The sequence below is a fragment of the Varanus komodoensis genome, unplaced genomic scaffold, assembly GCF_004798865.1.
Source record: "Varanus komodoensis strain SLA01 unplaced genomic scaffold, ASM479886v1 scaffold4, whole genome shotgun sequence".
NCBI lineage: Eukaryota > Metazoa > Chordata > Lepidosauria > Squamata > Varanidae > Varanus > Varanus komodoensis.
The window spans coordinates 49,418,318-49,432,776 of NW_025335941.1; the positions used below are offsets into that span (position 1 = coordinate 49,418,318).

General features: G+C 40.3%; 1 protein-coding gene across 1 annotated transcript in view; it reads left to right on the forward strand.

Annotated features, from left to right (window-relative positions):
- The window catches only part of ARHGAP20 (Rho GTPase activating protein 20), an 89,178-nt gene that overhangs the window by 38,787 nt on the left and 35,932 nt on the right, over positions 1-14,459 (forward strand). Inside the window, exon 3 of the mRNA XM_044442691.1 lies at positions 10,226-10,396. Within this exon, the coding sequence (XP_044298626.1) occupies positions 10,226-10,396 (171 nt within the window). The remainder of the gene's footprint in view (positions 1-10,225; positions 10,397-14,459) is intronic.

Sequence of the window (14,459 nt, forward strand, 5' to 3'; positions counted from 1 at the left end):
TGGGGAAGGCTGCAATAAGACTAACTGCTCACCTAAGGAAGTCATAAAGTGGGTGGAACCTGTGTGAAGGAATGTTAGTAATGTTGCTGTGAACTTTTCCTGAATGGAGGATATGTTAGGAGTAAATGTTACAAGCGCATCTTAGTCATGGGGAAGAACATTGTTGTATAAAATAGTGCTGCATAAATCAATTGTGTATTTAAATTCTATATTTACGTTTGCCTCTACCAGCTTGTTACAGACAAATGATGCCTTAGCTGAGCTAACATGTTATCCAGTCCAATTTGAAAGTAAACATGGATGCATATATAACAGTTATAAAATGTTAGCTGCAATGAAATCTGTATCTATAGGCAAATCTGTTTAATTGCTCAATAATTGTGGTATGTATGTTTACTTTGCTGTGTTCTGTGACTGCTCTCATCTTAGTGTAGCAGTTGGAGACATGTTCATTGTGAATGCAAATGATCTAGATGGGATGCATTGGTTAATTATCAGCACTTTGAAGTCTGCTAATAATAAGAAATCAGTTTGGTTGCTAAGACCCACTTAGTTACATGTGTAAGTCACATTTCTTCAAACAAGGCTTGAATTAATAGTGTTCAGAAGGTTTCTTCTCAGAGGAATTGTTCTGAGAATCTGAAAATTAGGCTATGGAATAATAGAGTGGAGGCTGCCATCTGCTCATCAGAATGAACTTCTTTTTCTAAATGAACTTGACCTAGCTTTGTCATCTTGGGATAATGGCTACCACAAGAGAGCATGCAGCAGCAGTCCTTTCAGTATACAGCATGAAAACGTTGTTGGATGCGTATTGAATAGCAAGAGGAGAAGTGGAGTATAGGTAGAATTTGTTGCATAGAATTAATTTAGTTCTGAAGTTCAGCTTTAATCCAAATGGCATAAAAGATCCAGTGGATTCTGTTTTGACAGGGTTAGGATTATATAGATTTGCTTATGTTGGGCTTGTGTTACAGTTTAAAGAGGAAGAGCAACATGAGGGGAAAATGTTCAGATTGTGGCCATGGTCTACTGATATTTAAATCTTTAATTAATTTACTTTAATCCTGAAGTAGCAATCCTTTGGTTACATGATGGTGAAAAAAGCAACAAGATCAGGGATATTATGAATGACCTTTCTGTCCTTATCCAAAGTTCATGATTCTACCCAACTTCCCATCATATGGCACAACTTCGCAGCTTATAATCATAGAAAAGTTGAAGGGGGTCAGAAGGCCATTGTGTCCAGCCCCTCTTCAGTGTAGGACACCAAGTTAAATGATCCCGCTCAGATGGCTGTCCAGCTGCCTCTTAAGTGCTTCTGGTGTGGGGAAGCCCAGCACCTCTCTAGGTACTTGGTTCCATTGTCGGACTGCTCTTACATATCTTCAGCTTTTAGGGAATCCCATCAGTTTTTGCTGAGAAACATGTTTGATACAAGTGTGCAAACTCCCAGTTCATCCAGTTGCCCACATAAATAACTTATCTAAGGTATACGTTGGGTTCTTGATGTCTGCTGTGAGTAAATTAACATGTTTAGCTTGAGTAGTATCAACTACTAGTTTTGGAAAGGGGGCATTTCAGAGCACAAGACACAGCCACAAAATCTTTGTTAGTAGTGATAAATCATCTAAGGGAATTGGGTGTGTATGTGTGTGACACACACAATTGGTGGAGATGGAAACCAGACACCTTTCATACTCTTTAACCTTGCAACCACAGTGGGAGTTGTTTAAGGATTATGGATATGAAGTTGCCTTGAGTTGAGTGGCTACACAAGAAAAACATTTTTTCCCTTCTTATCTCCTAGGATTTTTCTAAGCCCTCCCCTTCTATTAGTCATCTTCTGATTAGTGAAAGCCAACTCATTGTATTATCAACTACCAGCTTGTCTCCCATTGTTGGGTAATCCTCTGAGTACATAACAAGGAATGATTCATGATGATTCAGTGCTGTGATGATTGATTCTATCAGTTTCACATCTTCAAGTAATGGACAGCAAAGGTCCATTTCCTGCCAGTTATTGCCCCCTCCATTAAAAGTGCAACCTTATATCCATTGAAAACAAGGCAAGCTGCTGTTCAGATTATTCTAAATGTTACATCTTTTGATTTATACAGTGCAAAATCAGATATAGTGTATGCACATGTGTGTTTTAATTTTATTGGCTGCTTTTTATTTCCACCTACCTGTTTCTTCTTACTTTTTTCATTCTGAATTTTTTCAAGAAAAGGGGATGAAATATTCTTACGATAGGTGAAAATGTTCTTTTTCTTGAACAGTATATTTTATATTTCACAGACACAGAAGGTTTGAGGGAATAAAATCTGTAACAAATGAATCATTTCCCTCCCCAAGAAATACTATTTTCTTGATTCTTTAGACTGCTTAAGCTTCTAACTGAAATATACCTGCTGTTCCCATTTTAAAGGTGTAGTGGTTAAGCGTGCAGGAGTGGGACAGAGGAGATCTGATTCTAGTCCCCTTTCAGCCATGGAGCTCACTGGGTGACTTTGGGCCAGTCAGCCCAACCTACCTCACAGGGTTGATGTTGTGAGGATAAGAGCAAAAGGAAGAGAATTATGTGAGCCACCTTGAATTCCTTGAAAGGAAATAAGTGAGATACAAATACAATGAATAAATAATAAATAAGTTTGTATTTCCAAATAGTGATTAACTCTGTTTAGGTCACTTAACATTGTGCTCTTACAAAGTAGCACTGGCAATTTTTCTAAAAGTGGACTCCCATAAAGTGATTGGCTTGTCACAACTTCCCATAGCTTTTGAGATGATTGCCAGCTAAATCAGACCACAGTTCTTTTTCCAGTGTTGGCTGTTTATATGATTATGAGAAGCCTAAAATTCGGAGAAACTAAAGGCAGCAGTGCTCTTTTGTTCAGTTCCCAGCATTAGATATTGAAAGGAATGCTACCTGTGTATAAACATAATTTGCCAGTACTGAGTGCCCCCAGGTAAGCAGTCAGGAAACTCTTTTACATGGAAAAAATGTCTATCCTTCCCTCCCTCCATTTTTCTTTTTTCTTTTGCTGTAGTTGGTATGACCCAAACATGGATAGGTGTGGCTGATAACATTTAGGAACCTATTTCCAGGGCTTGTCAATTGCCTGAAAACCTGCAGGTTCCACTTAGTATAGAATAGTCTGTTTCATTCTCACAGTTCTTTCGAATGGGGTTGGGCATCTGGAAACTCTCTTGTCAGCTGCCCATATGTATTCCATATGAGCTAGACTGTCTGTTCTATAGTATCTGAATTTACTTTCTCTGTATTAACTGTCATAAGCCATGGAGGACTCATTACTTGTGCGAAGGCTTGAACCAAACCACATTGACCTAAGAATTGGCAGCATGCTGTGCTAGTTGCTTCAGAGAGAGGTAGGTCATTAAATTAGGCAATTTGGTATTGACCTGTGCAAACCTAACTCTTCCACTATCTGGGAAGTTTGGGATTACTTATGCATTGGGTTACGTGTTTTTCACCTGCTACTAAGTAGTGGGCATAGAAGTGGTGTTACTGAGGCAGAGTTCCTGAATGGTTTTTGGTTACCTGAGAGGAAGAAAACCTCCATCTTTCAATTAATTAGCAGTCCTTAAGATGCAGTCTTCTTCATGCACAGGTTTTTTTTCCTGGTTTGATTTAGAATACAGTTCCCCGGCTAGCCACATCTTCCAGCTTGCTGCATTTATCTTCTCCTTTCTGTTATGCAGTGTTCAGGCATACTTCTGTCCTGGGAGTAGGGAATGTAATGGCTGATGCATGCTGGTTCTCAAAAGGTGACAAGGTCCCTACTTGATCTTCCATTTAGTTGACACTTTAGTATGCCATGATGAAGCCACCAGAGTAGATAAGCATGCTTTATAATTGATTGACTGATTGGACTTGTAAGAAACTAATACTAGTGGGTGATCAGCATCAGGTCTTTGCAAACATGGGAGATCTTGCTTCAGGACTCATCTTTACCAGTTTTTATGTGCTCCTGGGTAAATCCCTGGTTTTACTGTCCTGGTCTGCAAGGGCTGGGATTGAGAAGAGCATGAATAATGGTGAAATCAACTCTCAAGCATCCTTCATTCTTTTAAAGAAACAGTGTTAAGCAAACCAAATGAGTCCAGCTTTGTTCCTATTTCCCTTCCCAACAAGCCCTTTACACTACCTCTCTGCGCTTGACCTCTGCACTTTGTAGACTGTAACTCACAGTTACAGGAACAAAGTCAGTTTTGCTTCAGTGGATGTGGCTCTGGATGCAGGTGTTTCCATCCAGCATGAGTTGTTTGAGTAGGTTACTAAGGAACATTATCATTTCTTGGACATGGTCCACCTAGCAGCAGATATTAAAATGTATTTATGGTCTATGCTGAATGAAAGTAAACATATTGGTACTCACGTGACCAAGATATTAGCTTAATTTAGAAACATGGATGAAAGCTCCAGAGGGGGAAAAATGCCTTGTTTGTCGGTTCTTCTTTTAATGCCCTTGTAAAGATGATGTCATAATGATGTGAGATTCACAGTGTTTGTTTTCATGCTAGATATAGTATGGGTGTTCTCTCTCTCCCTCCCCCCCCACTCCCATGTTTTGGTGGCTTTTAATACTGGACACAAAACTTCTAGTTACCCATGTAATGCCTGTGCTGGTAATCTGCTTTAAGGATAGCATACAGGACCTGCTAGTCAAATTAGAGTCCAGGAAGTCACAGAATTCAAGGAAGCGCACTTAGACAGGACAGTGACTATTGTGCCATGGAACTACATTGTACAATAAAATTGTCCAGGCCTTTTTCAAAGGTCTTTTAGAATTCATCTTATCCTGACAGATTTCAGGAAGGGAAGATAACACTCTAGTTGAGAGTTGCATATCCACTTTTGCTTGGGTCATGGATGCCTTGGATACAGAAGTGTGGTGCAGCTACCATGTATGTTCCAAGTCTGTTTTACTGCTTGGTTCTTGGAACCCATTTGGCTTAATCCAGAAATTGGCAAAATGTCCTGTGTCAGACCAAAACTATCAGTAAAAGTAATTTAATCACAGCCTTTAAGGTTTCTGTAAGTGGCTTTCTGCTGGCTGAATGCCACACTGACCCTAGAGCCAGATTGTGTGCCTGGATTCTGGATAGTTTCCAGGTGCTGTGGCAAGCCTTCAAGTGGTAGGGTGGTCTTTGGTACAGTTCCAAGGCTGGCAGCTGCTATTTTAAAATATAATCAAGCAGTTACAGGCTTGCTTAAATTTCAGGAAAAGGTCATGCAGAGTTGAGTTAGCTTGATAATCTGTTGAGATGAATTTCTTGAATGTGCTCCTCATTTTTCTTCAAATTAGTGCTCTTAATGATGTGTGACGCTTGCAAGTCACTAATAATTTTGATGTACTGGCTCAATCTTTAGATAAATACATTTACCTCCACTCTTACCCCTTTCCTATCTTGAGGATATTGAAATGACCACATCAGGATGGTTGTCTGGCTTGTGATATGGGAACAGTCCAGGCTAGAACCTTTAACATTTGTAGCTCCAATGAAGCTGAATAGGGTTGTGTATCTACATGGACTTCCTCCACTTCTTAAGTTGTAGTGCTAAATGTGGAAGTCTATTTCTAGTGAATGATCAAAGGGAATGTAACATAGGAAGGCATCATGCCACTGTTATTGCTCTTGTCCTTAAACCCCTCCCTTCAACCAGCAAGGCAGATTATGGGGGAATAGTGTGAAATACAGTGCTTATTCTTTCAATATGGTATAGGGTTGGCCTTAATCTTTGAAACAGCATGTTGTTCCTACTCACAATACAACAGTTTGGCTGGCAGAGAGATCTGGTTGATGGCAGCGGTGGCAACATCCATCACAAACTAGCCACATTTTGGTGGGATCTGGCTTTAGCTAATAAAATAACATGGAATGCTGATCAGAACTCCTCAATTCTGAATTGTTCTCCATTGCGTTACATTTCCAGGCAGTGGTTCTCAGACAAGCTCTCACAGACCCTGTTAGCTGTATGTAACAGATACTGAACTTTAGACTTAAATTGTGCACTCTGAGTATTCCATAAATTTCTCCAGCACCTGCTGCTTTGTGGCAAATCTCAACGTTTTACAGTTCTATCCTTTGCACTGCTTCAAAAAGGATTTTCAACCTTCTTGGGCATTTGGGCATATCTGGAATTTTTGGAAAGTGTCATGAGCACTGTCAGAAAAAATGGCTGCCATAGGGTTGGCCATGCACAAAATTGCTGCAGTAGTTTGTGTATCAAATCACAAAACACCCAATTTCATACAAGTATAGGAGACAAATAACTTGCCCAAGAAGCTGAGTACAAACAGAGGTGGGTCTCATCCCAAAAAACTTCCTTTTGAAACCATATTAATAGGATGATAACTGCCAGATTTATTTCCTTCAAACATGACCATCCCAAACTGCAAACATCCATAAATAGTCCTTGCCCTGCATTTCCCACCCTGACCCCCAAGTGCAGTTGCTGAGCAGGAACTGCCACCCTCCCTGCTACCTTGCTCAACTTTCCCATGGTTGGTCCTACCAAGATAGAAGATGAAAGTTTTTACTGATTAAGATAATTGGGCAGTCATTGAATGGCTTATTGTACTGATGGAGAAGATCACCCATCAGGTCAAATTTAGCAGGAGCCAAACCGGTCCGGCAGGTTCCTTATTGGCCTAGTCATCCTGATGCCCACCTATAGTGCTTGGCCTATAGAAGACCTCAGCCAGGTCATTTGCATAGGACAAGGGAGGGTTCTGTCTTCTGGCCTTGCATAAGATGGAATTAGTATGGTCTGGCTGAGTGGACTACTCCAGGCCAGCCATAACCAAGGTAAATTGCGTTACGTTTACTTACCTGGAACAAGGCTATTAATTAATTGGAGGTTTGTTTGTATCCATTTTCTGATTATTTCTATAATTAAAATCAAAGTAATCAATTGACAAAAAGTATTAAATCGCTTTAAACTTAGTTTTTGCGTGATCATAAAACTATGTATTACAGGCCTTTGTTTAAAACTTCTAAAGCTCAGTGGGTGTTACTTTTTTTACTGCCTGTTACAGAAAGCTTCTGCTGGTTCCCAGTATTTTAAAGTAAAAATTGTACATGCTCCTTTGTAAACTTGCTAGGTATTTCAGACAGCATCAATCTAAAAATTTTTGAACTCCCCATGCATTAGAATCAACAGCAACAAAATCAACTTACACATTTGGACAAATAATTATGGTGTTAAAATTAAGAAAGCTTGCAGTAACCAGGAGTGCATTTGGGGTGAAAGAACTATAGGCTTAGTCCAATTCTGGTATTCAGAAAAGACCTCAGAATTTTTTAACTGTGAGGGGATATGCTTTACTAGGTTAAGATTGGAGTTCTAGTTGAAAAAGGAGTCAGTCTCACCAGTCTGATGGTTGCTTTCTTCTATTCTGCATGATACCCCATCCTCGTCATCTCCTTGCTAGCCTGAGGTACCTAGGTCCACAATTCCTTTCTCCATTGCAATCAGGGGATTGCATCAGGGGATGGGTTGCAGCCATTCTAAGTGAATCTTGGCTGTGTACAGGCCTCTTACTGAATGGAAGTCACAAAAGGACATGAATGTTGTCTGTTTTGTCCATGGGGTAGCGATGGGTCAGACATGACTTCACTAAAAACAACACTGGTTACCTTTTGGGGTGTGCCTCATCTCCTAGTTTGAATGTTCTGTTCCAATATTATTGAACCAACCATTCAGCGTGAGAAATTTGAGTAGTTACTTGTTTGTGATTTCTGCTTGCTTTAGTTCCTAATATGGAAGATTTATCAGGCTAAATTCAAGAGCATCCAAAAATACTTAATCTGCTGAGTAACTGAAGAGAGGTCAATAAAGATTCTTGAATATGTTTGCATAAATGTTGACATTCCCATTATCTTAATAGTCTGAGCTGAGTGCCCCAACATGACTTGGATAGAAAAAGTAAAAAGCTTTGTTTGTGCATGTACTACTTCTAAAATAAAAAATGGAGGTAAATTGAGGATACTTCCTGTTTCTGAAGTAATAACCGAGGCTGTAACTCTTCAGAATGAAAGAGGTTAGTGGGGCTACTTGATTTGAAGAACAGCTTTATTCCAGTTTGGTGAATAATCGTGTCTTAAAAAGTCAGTGTTAAACCTGGCAGACTTCGCTGGGATGGTGACAGCCACTCCCTTTTCTTAAATTGTGAATGGGAAGGGGATTCTGGCCAGATCTCAGAGTGGAGCATGAGAGTCGTTTGGCAGCTCTTCTTAGTCTTACTGTATTACATTTATTCTTCCTCTTGCAGGGAATGAAAGGCGGGTTACATAGTCCCCCTCCAGCCAACAACTCTGTAAAGTAGATTAGCCTGAGAGAGAGTGACTGGCCCAAAATCGCTCAGTGGGCTTCATGGTTGAGAGGGAACGAGAACCCTGACCTTCCAGCTCTCTAGGTCAACACTCTAATTACTACCTAAAAGCCATGTCTGTGCAAATAAAAGCACTGCAGTGGTGTCCGTGTCTAGTATAATGTTTCTGATTTCCTAATTCTGAGCAGAAAGACAAAAGAGGAGAATATACAGAACTTTCCAAGGTGTGACTCTGACAAAACAATCACATGGAGATCCAGTTTACAATAGCTGGATGTGTTTCATTTTAAAACATTGTGTGTCTACAAAGCAAACAAAATGCTTTTCAGGAGCAATTTCTATGATACGATAGGTGAGGGGTGTTGATGCTGTGGGATTTTAACAGTAATTTAAAGTAACACTCTAGCTCGTTCAGAAATGGGTTCAGCTTTTCTGCCTGGAATTGCTACCATCACCAGACTCGAATGCTGTCTCAAGTTATTGTATAAGGTGTTTACACAGTTCTCTGTTGAACAGTGGGGGTTATTTACAAGCCTTTTCATTTTGTCTGAAAATGGCAATTCTGCCCTTTGGCAAATCAGCAGCAACAATCATTATTTGGAGAATCACCCTGGGATAGAAGAGAGTTAATTATTCAGATATTTTTTACTTCAGCTCACTTCAGCATCCTTACTCTCCACTTTGAAAGTTTAACTCAAGCAGAAGGGAGCCATGGAAAGGCCCCTTTAGGATCTTGTCCACTTTATGGAACCTTTGAAAACACCAGACCTGTTATAAGCCTGGTTGCAAGCCTTAGAGCCAACCCGATAATGGATCCCCCATCAGTAATTTATCTGTTTATCAATTCCTCAGTTTCACCACTATAGAAATAAAAACAAAAACAAAAAATCTTTATCAGAATTAAGGAACCATGAAACACTGATGCTCTCAAGACAGCAAAGAAATCAGAAGATAATGACTGGACTTTCACCAACTTCCAAGGAGGCTGCAGATAGCTGCTGCCTGACTGTAAAAATGAGTCATGCTCATGCTGAAGTTCATGTCCTTCCAGCACCAGCTGTCAGGGTTTCCCAAGTCTGCAATATTATTAGATCCCTCTGAATAATCCAGCTGTACTCAGCAAGGTTCATAACAAACACAGGGATGGAGAAGCCAGGAAACATCCAGACACAGCATGAACCTCTCCACCCAGGTAGTAGCCCTGCAAAGTTCTTGGAGGTGGCCAGCTGTTCCCACTGCTGTCATTCCAGCAAGCAGGATTTGTTTGAAGAAGGATTGAAGGATCCTAGGGAAAAGCACATTGTAAGAGGATTAAAGACAACAGCTCACAAAACTGGCTTGTCCTGGTGGTAAAAGCTAGCCTTCAGACTTTCTATAATAACAACACCTACATCAGCCTTGAAAATTGGAAGCGGGTTGATTTTGTAGGAAAGACTAATTTAATGAGATGATGCTTTAGAGAACAGTAAGAAATAGATGCTAGGAAGGACCATTTGCAAGGATTGAATTTCTTGCCAGAGTTTGGAGGACATCCTGTTCTGTCCCTAAAATGTCATTTTGTGTTTCTCCTCCATTGTTTGTATTTACACATGGAGCTGAATTCAAAGTCCAAATGTGTCGTGATGCTTTTTGTTCAGGTGTGTGGCGAGGGGGACGTATACTTAAGCCCTCTGTTCATATGGATTATAAGCACTTAGCACTGGGTATCCAGGTATTATGTCATTAAGTCTCATTGACCTTCATGTGATCATTTAGATTAGTGCACATGAGTGAATTGGTCATTGCAGAAGACCAAAACAATGAAGAGTGCCATGTGCTGGAGGATCATTCTTAAGTTTGACTTGCAGTGTCTTTTTCTACAGGGAAGGGTGCTTCTCTCCAATCAGTCCAGAGTCATGCCCGCTGGTGCAGTCTTTCCTGTGTCCCAACAGAACATTCCTTCTGGATGGACATGTACAACTGAAGACAGGCTTGCAGACCCAGGAGCGGCATCTTTTCCTCTTCAACGATCTTCTTGTGGTTGCCAAGCCCAAGTAAGTCTGGTGCTAAACAACAGGACAACTACTCCTGTGATCCTGATAGAAGGCACATACTCTCTTATCTCTTTGATATTGTGGAGTTGATGAGATGATCAGCATTCCTCTAGCATGACCTACTCACACCTAAACCCTTTAATTTGTTTTAGTACAGGGAACTTGATACAGAGGGTTGTGGTTTGTGTTGTGGGGGGATTATTTAGCAGAAATTAGCAACATTTCATTGTATTATGAAGACATTGTTGTTAATTAGCCTAGACTTCTTTCCTGTGCCATATGACTCTTTATAGGGTAATGTAAGTGGGAAAGCAAGAGTTCTGCCCCAAGGATCTTGCCCTTTAAAATGTTGACATAAAGGAGAGATAGAGGGGAAATCCTTTTTATTTACCGAATGTTTTAAGGTTTGACTGTTTTTTATTGCTGATTGGTTAAGAATTTGACTAGGAATATGTGTTTTATTCTATTTTGTCTTATTGTTAAGCCACCCCAAACCTCAAGGCTATGGTAAGGGATGGTCTAAAAAAGTTATAAATAAATAAAAAACTAGAAGTATAGCTTACAGAAAAAGTGTGAGAAAGGGAGTGGCATATAGTCAGTTTCTGTCTCAGGGTGAAGACAGATGAGCTTAATGAAGAAGAGCAAAATGATGCTTTTTCACAAGCTACTATCAAGGTATGCGAAACCAGCATTTCACAGTTGCAAGACATTGGATGGTTTAAGTATTCTATTCCAATAGATACATGGTCATTCCTATTTCCAGAGTCTGCTTTCTTCACTTTGATGATTTGATTTATGGAATAGGAAGGGCCAATACTGATTTAGAAACAGTCCAACACACCACACCCGCTGACTGACAAAGGAGGAAACTGTATCAAGGCTTTTCCTTCCAAGGGTCTCCTTCATACATAATCGCATGTGAAAGAGGCCTCAAGGTTTGCCTATAACTTCAAGTGCTCCATGAGGCTGCCCTGCCAGAGCTCCAGCTTGTAAATTTGATTTAATTGTGAATGGCTGAGTGCATAATCCAAGCTCAGCATCAAGCCTGATTGCACAGAAACAAGCACCCTGACTCCTTGGTATGATCACCTTCTGTTTAGAAACATTTTCTGAACACTTTCTTTTCATACAGGAACACAAGGAAGGCAAGCATGCCTGTGCCTGTGAGACCAGTTGTTATGGACTGTCAAGTTGTCTCTGACTTAGGGTAACCCCATGAATGAGTAACCTTCAGCATGTCCCGTCCTTGGCGGCCCTCATCAGCTTTTGTACAAGACTATGGCTTCCTTTATGGAATCAATCCATCTCATACTTGGCCTTCCCTTTCTTCTTCTGTCTTCTATATTGCCTATTATGATTGTCTTCTCCAGTGAGTCTTGCCGTCTCATGATGTGCCTGAAACAAGGCAGTCTCAGTTACTTAATTTTTGCTTCCAGGCATGTTTTGGCTTGATTCAATTTAGGGCCCACTTGTTTGTCTTTCTGTCAGTCCAGAACACTTGCAACATTAGTATGAAATATTATCCTGCTGTAAATCTATTTGGGAGATAATCCAAATGTAAGACATGGTGATACATTTCCTTCCTCTTACACTAGTTCTAACTCTTAGTGGGTGAAATCTGACAACATTCAAGTGAACCTCTGCTCATACAGTGTGACTTGCTCCCTCTCTCCTCTACACCAATTTGCCTCAAACCCTAAACCCTCTGGGGCAACTTTTGAATATATGCAGTTGTAGAAGGGAAGGGAATTGTAACTTTCAATGCTTTCTCTGCGGTGGCGCCCAATCTATGGAATGCGCTCCCCAGAGAGGTCCGTTTGGCGCCGTCGTTATTTGTTTTTTGGCGCCAGGCGAAGACCTTTTTGTTCAAACGTCATTTTAACTGTTAATATTATTTATTTATTTTATTCTTCAGCCAGGGTGACTTATTTTATATTGTTAACTTGTTTTATATTTTTATTGTATAATATTTTAATTGATATGTTTGTGAGCTGCCCCGAGGCTTCGGCGAATGGGGCGGCATAGAAATTTTCTAAATAAATAAATAAATTAATAAATAAAATGGCTGACGCTGTTCCATAGGTAGGAGGGGTTAATTGGAAGAACTCCGTGGCTGCATCTTATGTGGCATGTGAACATCAGTTCAGCTCCTGTCTTGTGGAGTTCTTTAGATTCTGGCATGGAAATTATAACAACATGCAGTCAGCCTCACTCCCTGTCAACCTCTTAGCTGTTTTTCCCACATCACCAATGACTATTATATTGAAATGGGACAAACACGTAATATTCATGTTTCAACTTTATGCAATCACACACTTGACCGAACAAGAAAAGCACGAAAGACTTATTGGGGGAAGGGGGAAACAGGGTTATTTGCAGACATTACATTTTATTCTATAAAGGACATTCCAAAGGCCTCTTTGTAATAAAAGCCCAGTGGCTACTTTTTCAGAGTGAAGGGGATTTGGCACACACAGATGTACCTTCTTAGCTCCAAACAATCGTGTCTTGAAGTTGCTATTTCCTAGAAGGGAAGGCAACCAGACACCTTCCAGATTTTTTGGGCAACAGTCTGTGTCACAGTGACTTTAGTTAGTTAGGCCATTTCTATGCCGCCCCATTCGCAAATGGTTAGTGGGAGTTGTAGTGTGGACTACCTGCAGAACAGCAAGTTACGTACTCCTGTCCTAGAAAGGAGCAAGAGGCAACCCTTACTAAGTTCAGTTAACTTTTACAGGTAACCCATCCCATGTCACTTCTTGACAGAGTGGGTTGTCATGACATGTGAACCTACCCAGTGAAGAAGTAGCAGCCTGAGAAGGATGGATGTTTCAAATGTTGTCTCCTCTATTTTCTTATTTATTATTCTGATAGGTATGTTGCTACACTAGCCTGTATCTGGGCTCTCTGTGTGTCTCTATTGGAATGGTTCCTCCTCGCTTACAAGTAATGCTTACCTGATTACTGGTGGCCAGTGGACAATGATAGTAACAAGTACCTAGCACTCTAGAATATCCACAGTGCCTCTGTACACATGATCAGGAATGTTTAATTACACTGTCGGGGAGGTCAGTGTTAACATACAGGCACAATGGACTGTATAGAGTCAGAGCAAGAACATTCTGTCATCTTAAAACCGGAATATTCTAAGCATTAAAAACAATTAAATTTTGCTCGCTCTCTCCCTTCTACTCCTAAGGCTCCAAAGATAGTTTCTATAATGCAGCATGTTTCTTTTAAGTTAGTGAGGGTGGGGGATTGGATTTAAAAAAATCCTTAATTTAAGAAAAGAGTTAAACCGCTTACAGATATATAGTCCAAATCTGAGGAATGCCGAAACTTGTGTCAATATAATGCCAAGCTTTCATTGTCTTTGTCAATACATATGCTTTCTAATTCTGAACTTTGTGTTCTATTAACTGGCTTCTTGTATAGGTCATTTTAAGTGGAATAGTATAACAAGAAGATAAGAGTTGTGCTAGTTCAGACCAAAGGCCAAGCTAGTCCATTCTTCAGTTGCCACAGTGGTAAATCAGATGTCCGTGGGCAGCCCACAAGCCGAGCATGAGGGCAGTAGCTCTTTCTTATTTATGCTCCCCCACTTGAATAATCAGTGCACACAAATATACTAACCTAGCGAGACCATAGAGCTATCATGAATAGTAGCCAAGGCAAATGTTTCCCTTTAGGAATTTGTCTCATTCCCTTTTACAAAAGCCAGCCTAATTGGTGCTACCACCTTTTGTAGTATTGAAATCTATACTTCAGCTGTGCACTGTATGGAGACGTATTTCCGCTTATTTGTCCTGAACCTTCCGCCACCCAACTCCAGATTCTAATATTATGAGGGGGGAAAGGTTCTCCTTCCATCTGTTTTCAGCACACCTTGTGCAATTTTACACAGCTCTGTCATGTCCCCTTTCACTCTCCCTTTTTTTTCCTAAGCTAAAAGTCCTGCATATGATAGATTTTTCTCATAAGGGAGTCATTCCAGCCCTTTAATCATTTTTGTTGCCCCTTCCCACATCTTTTCCAGTTCTGCAATACTGAACTTGAGGTGTGA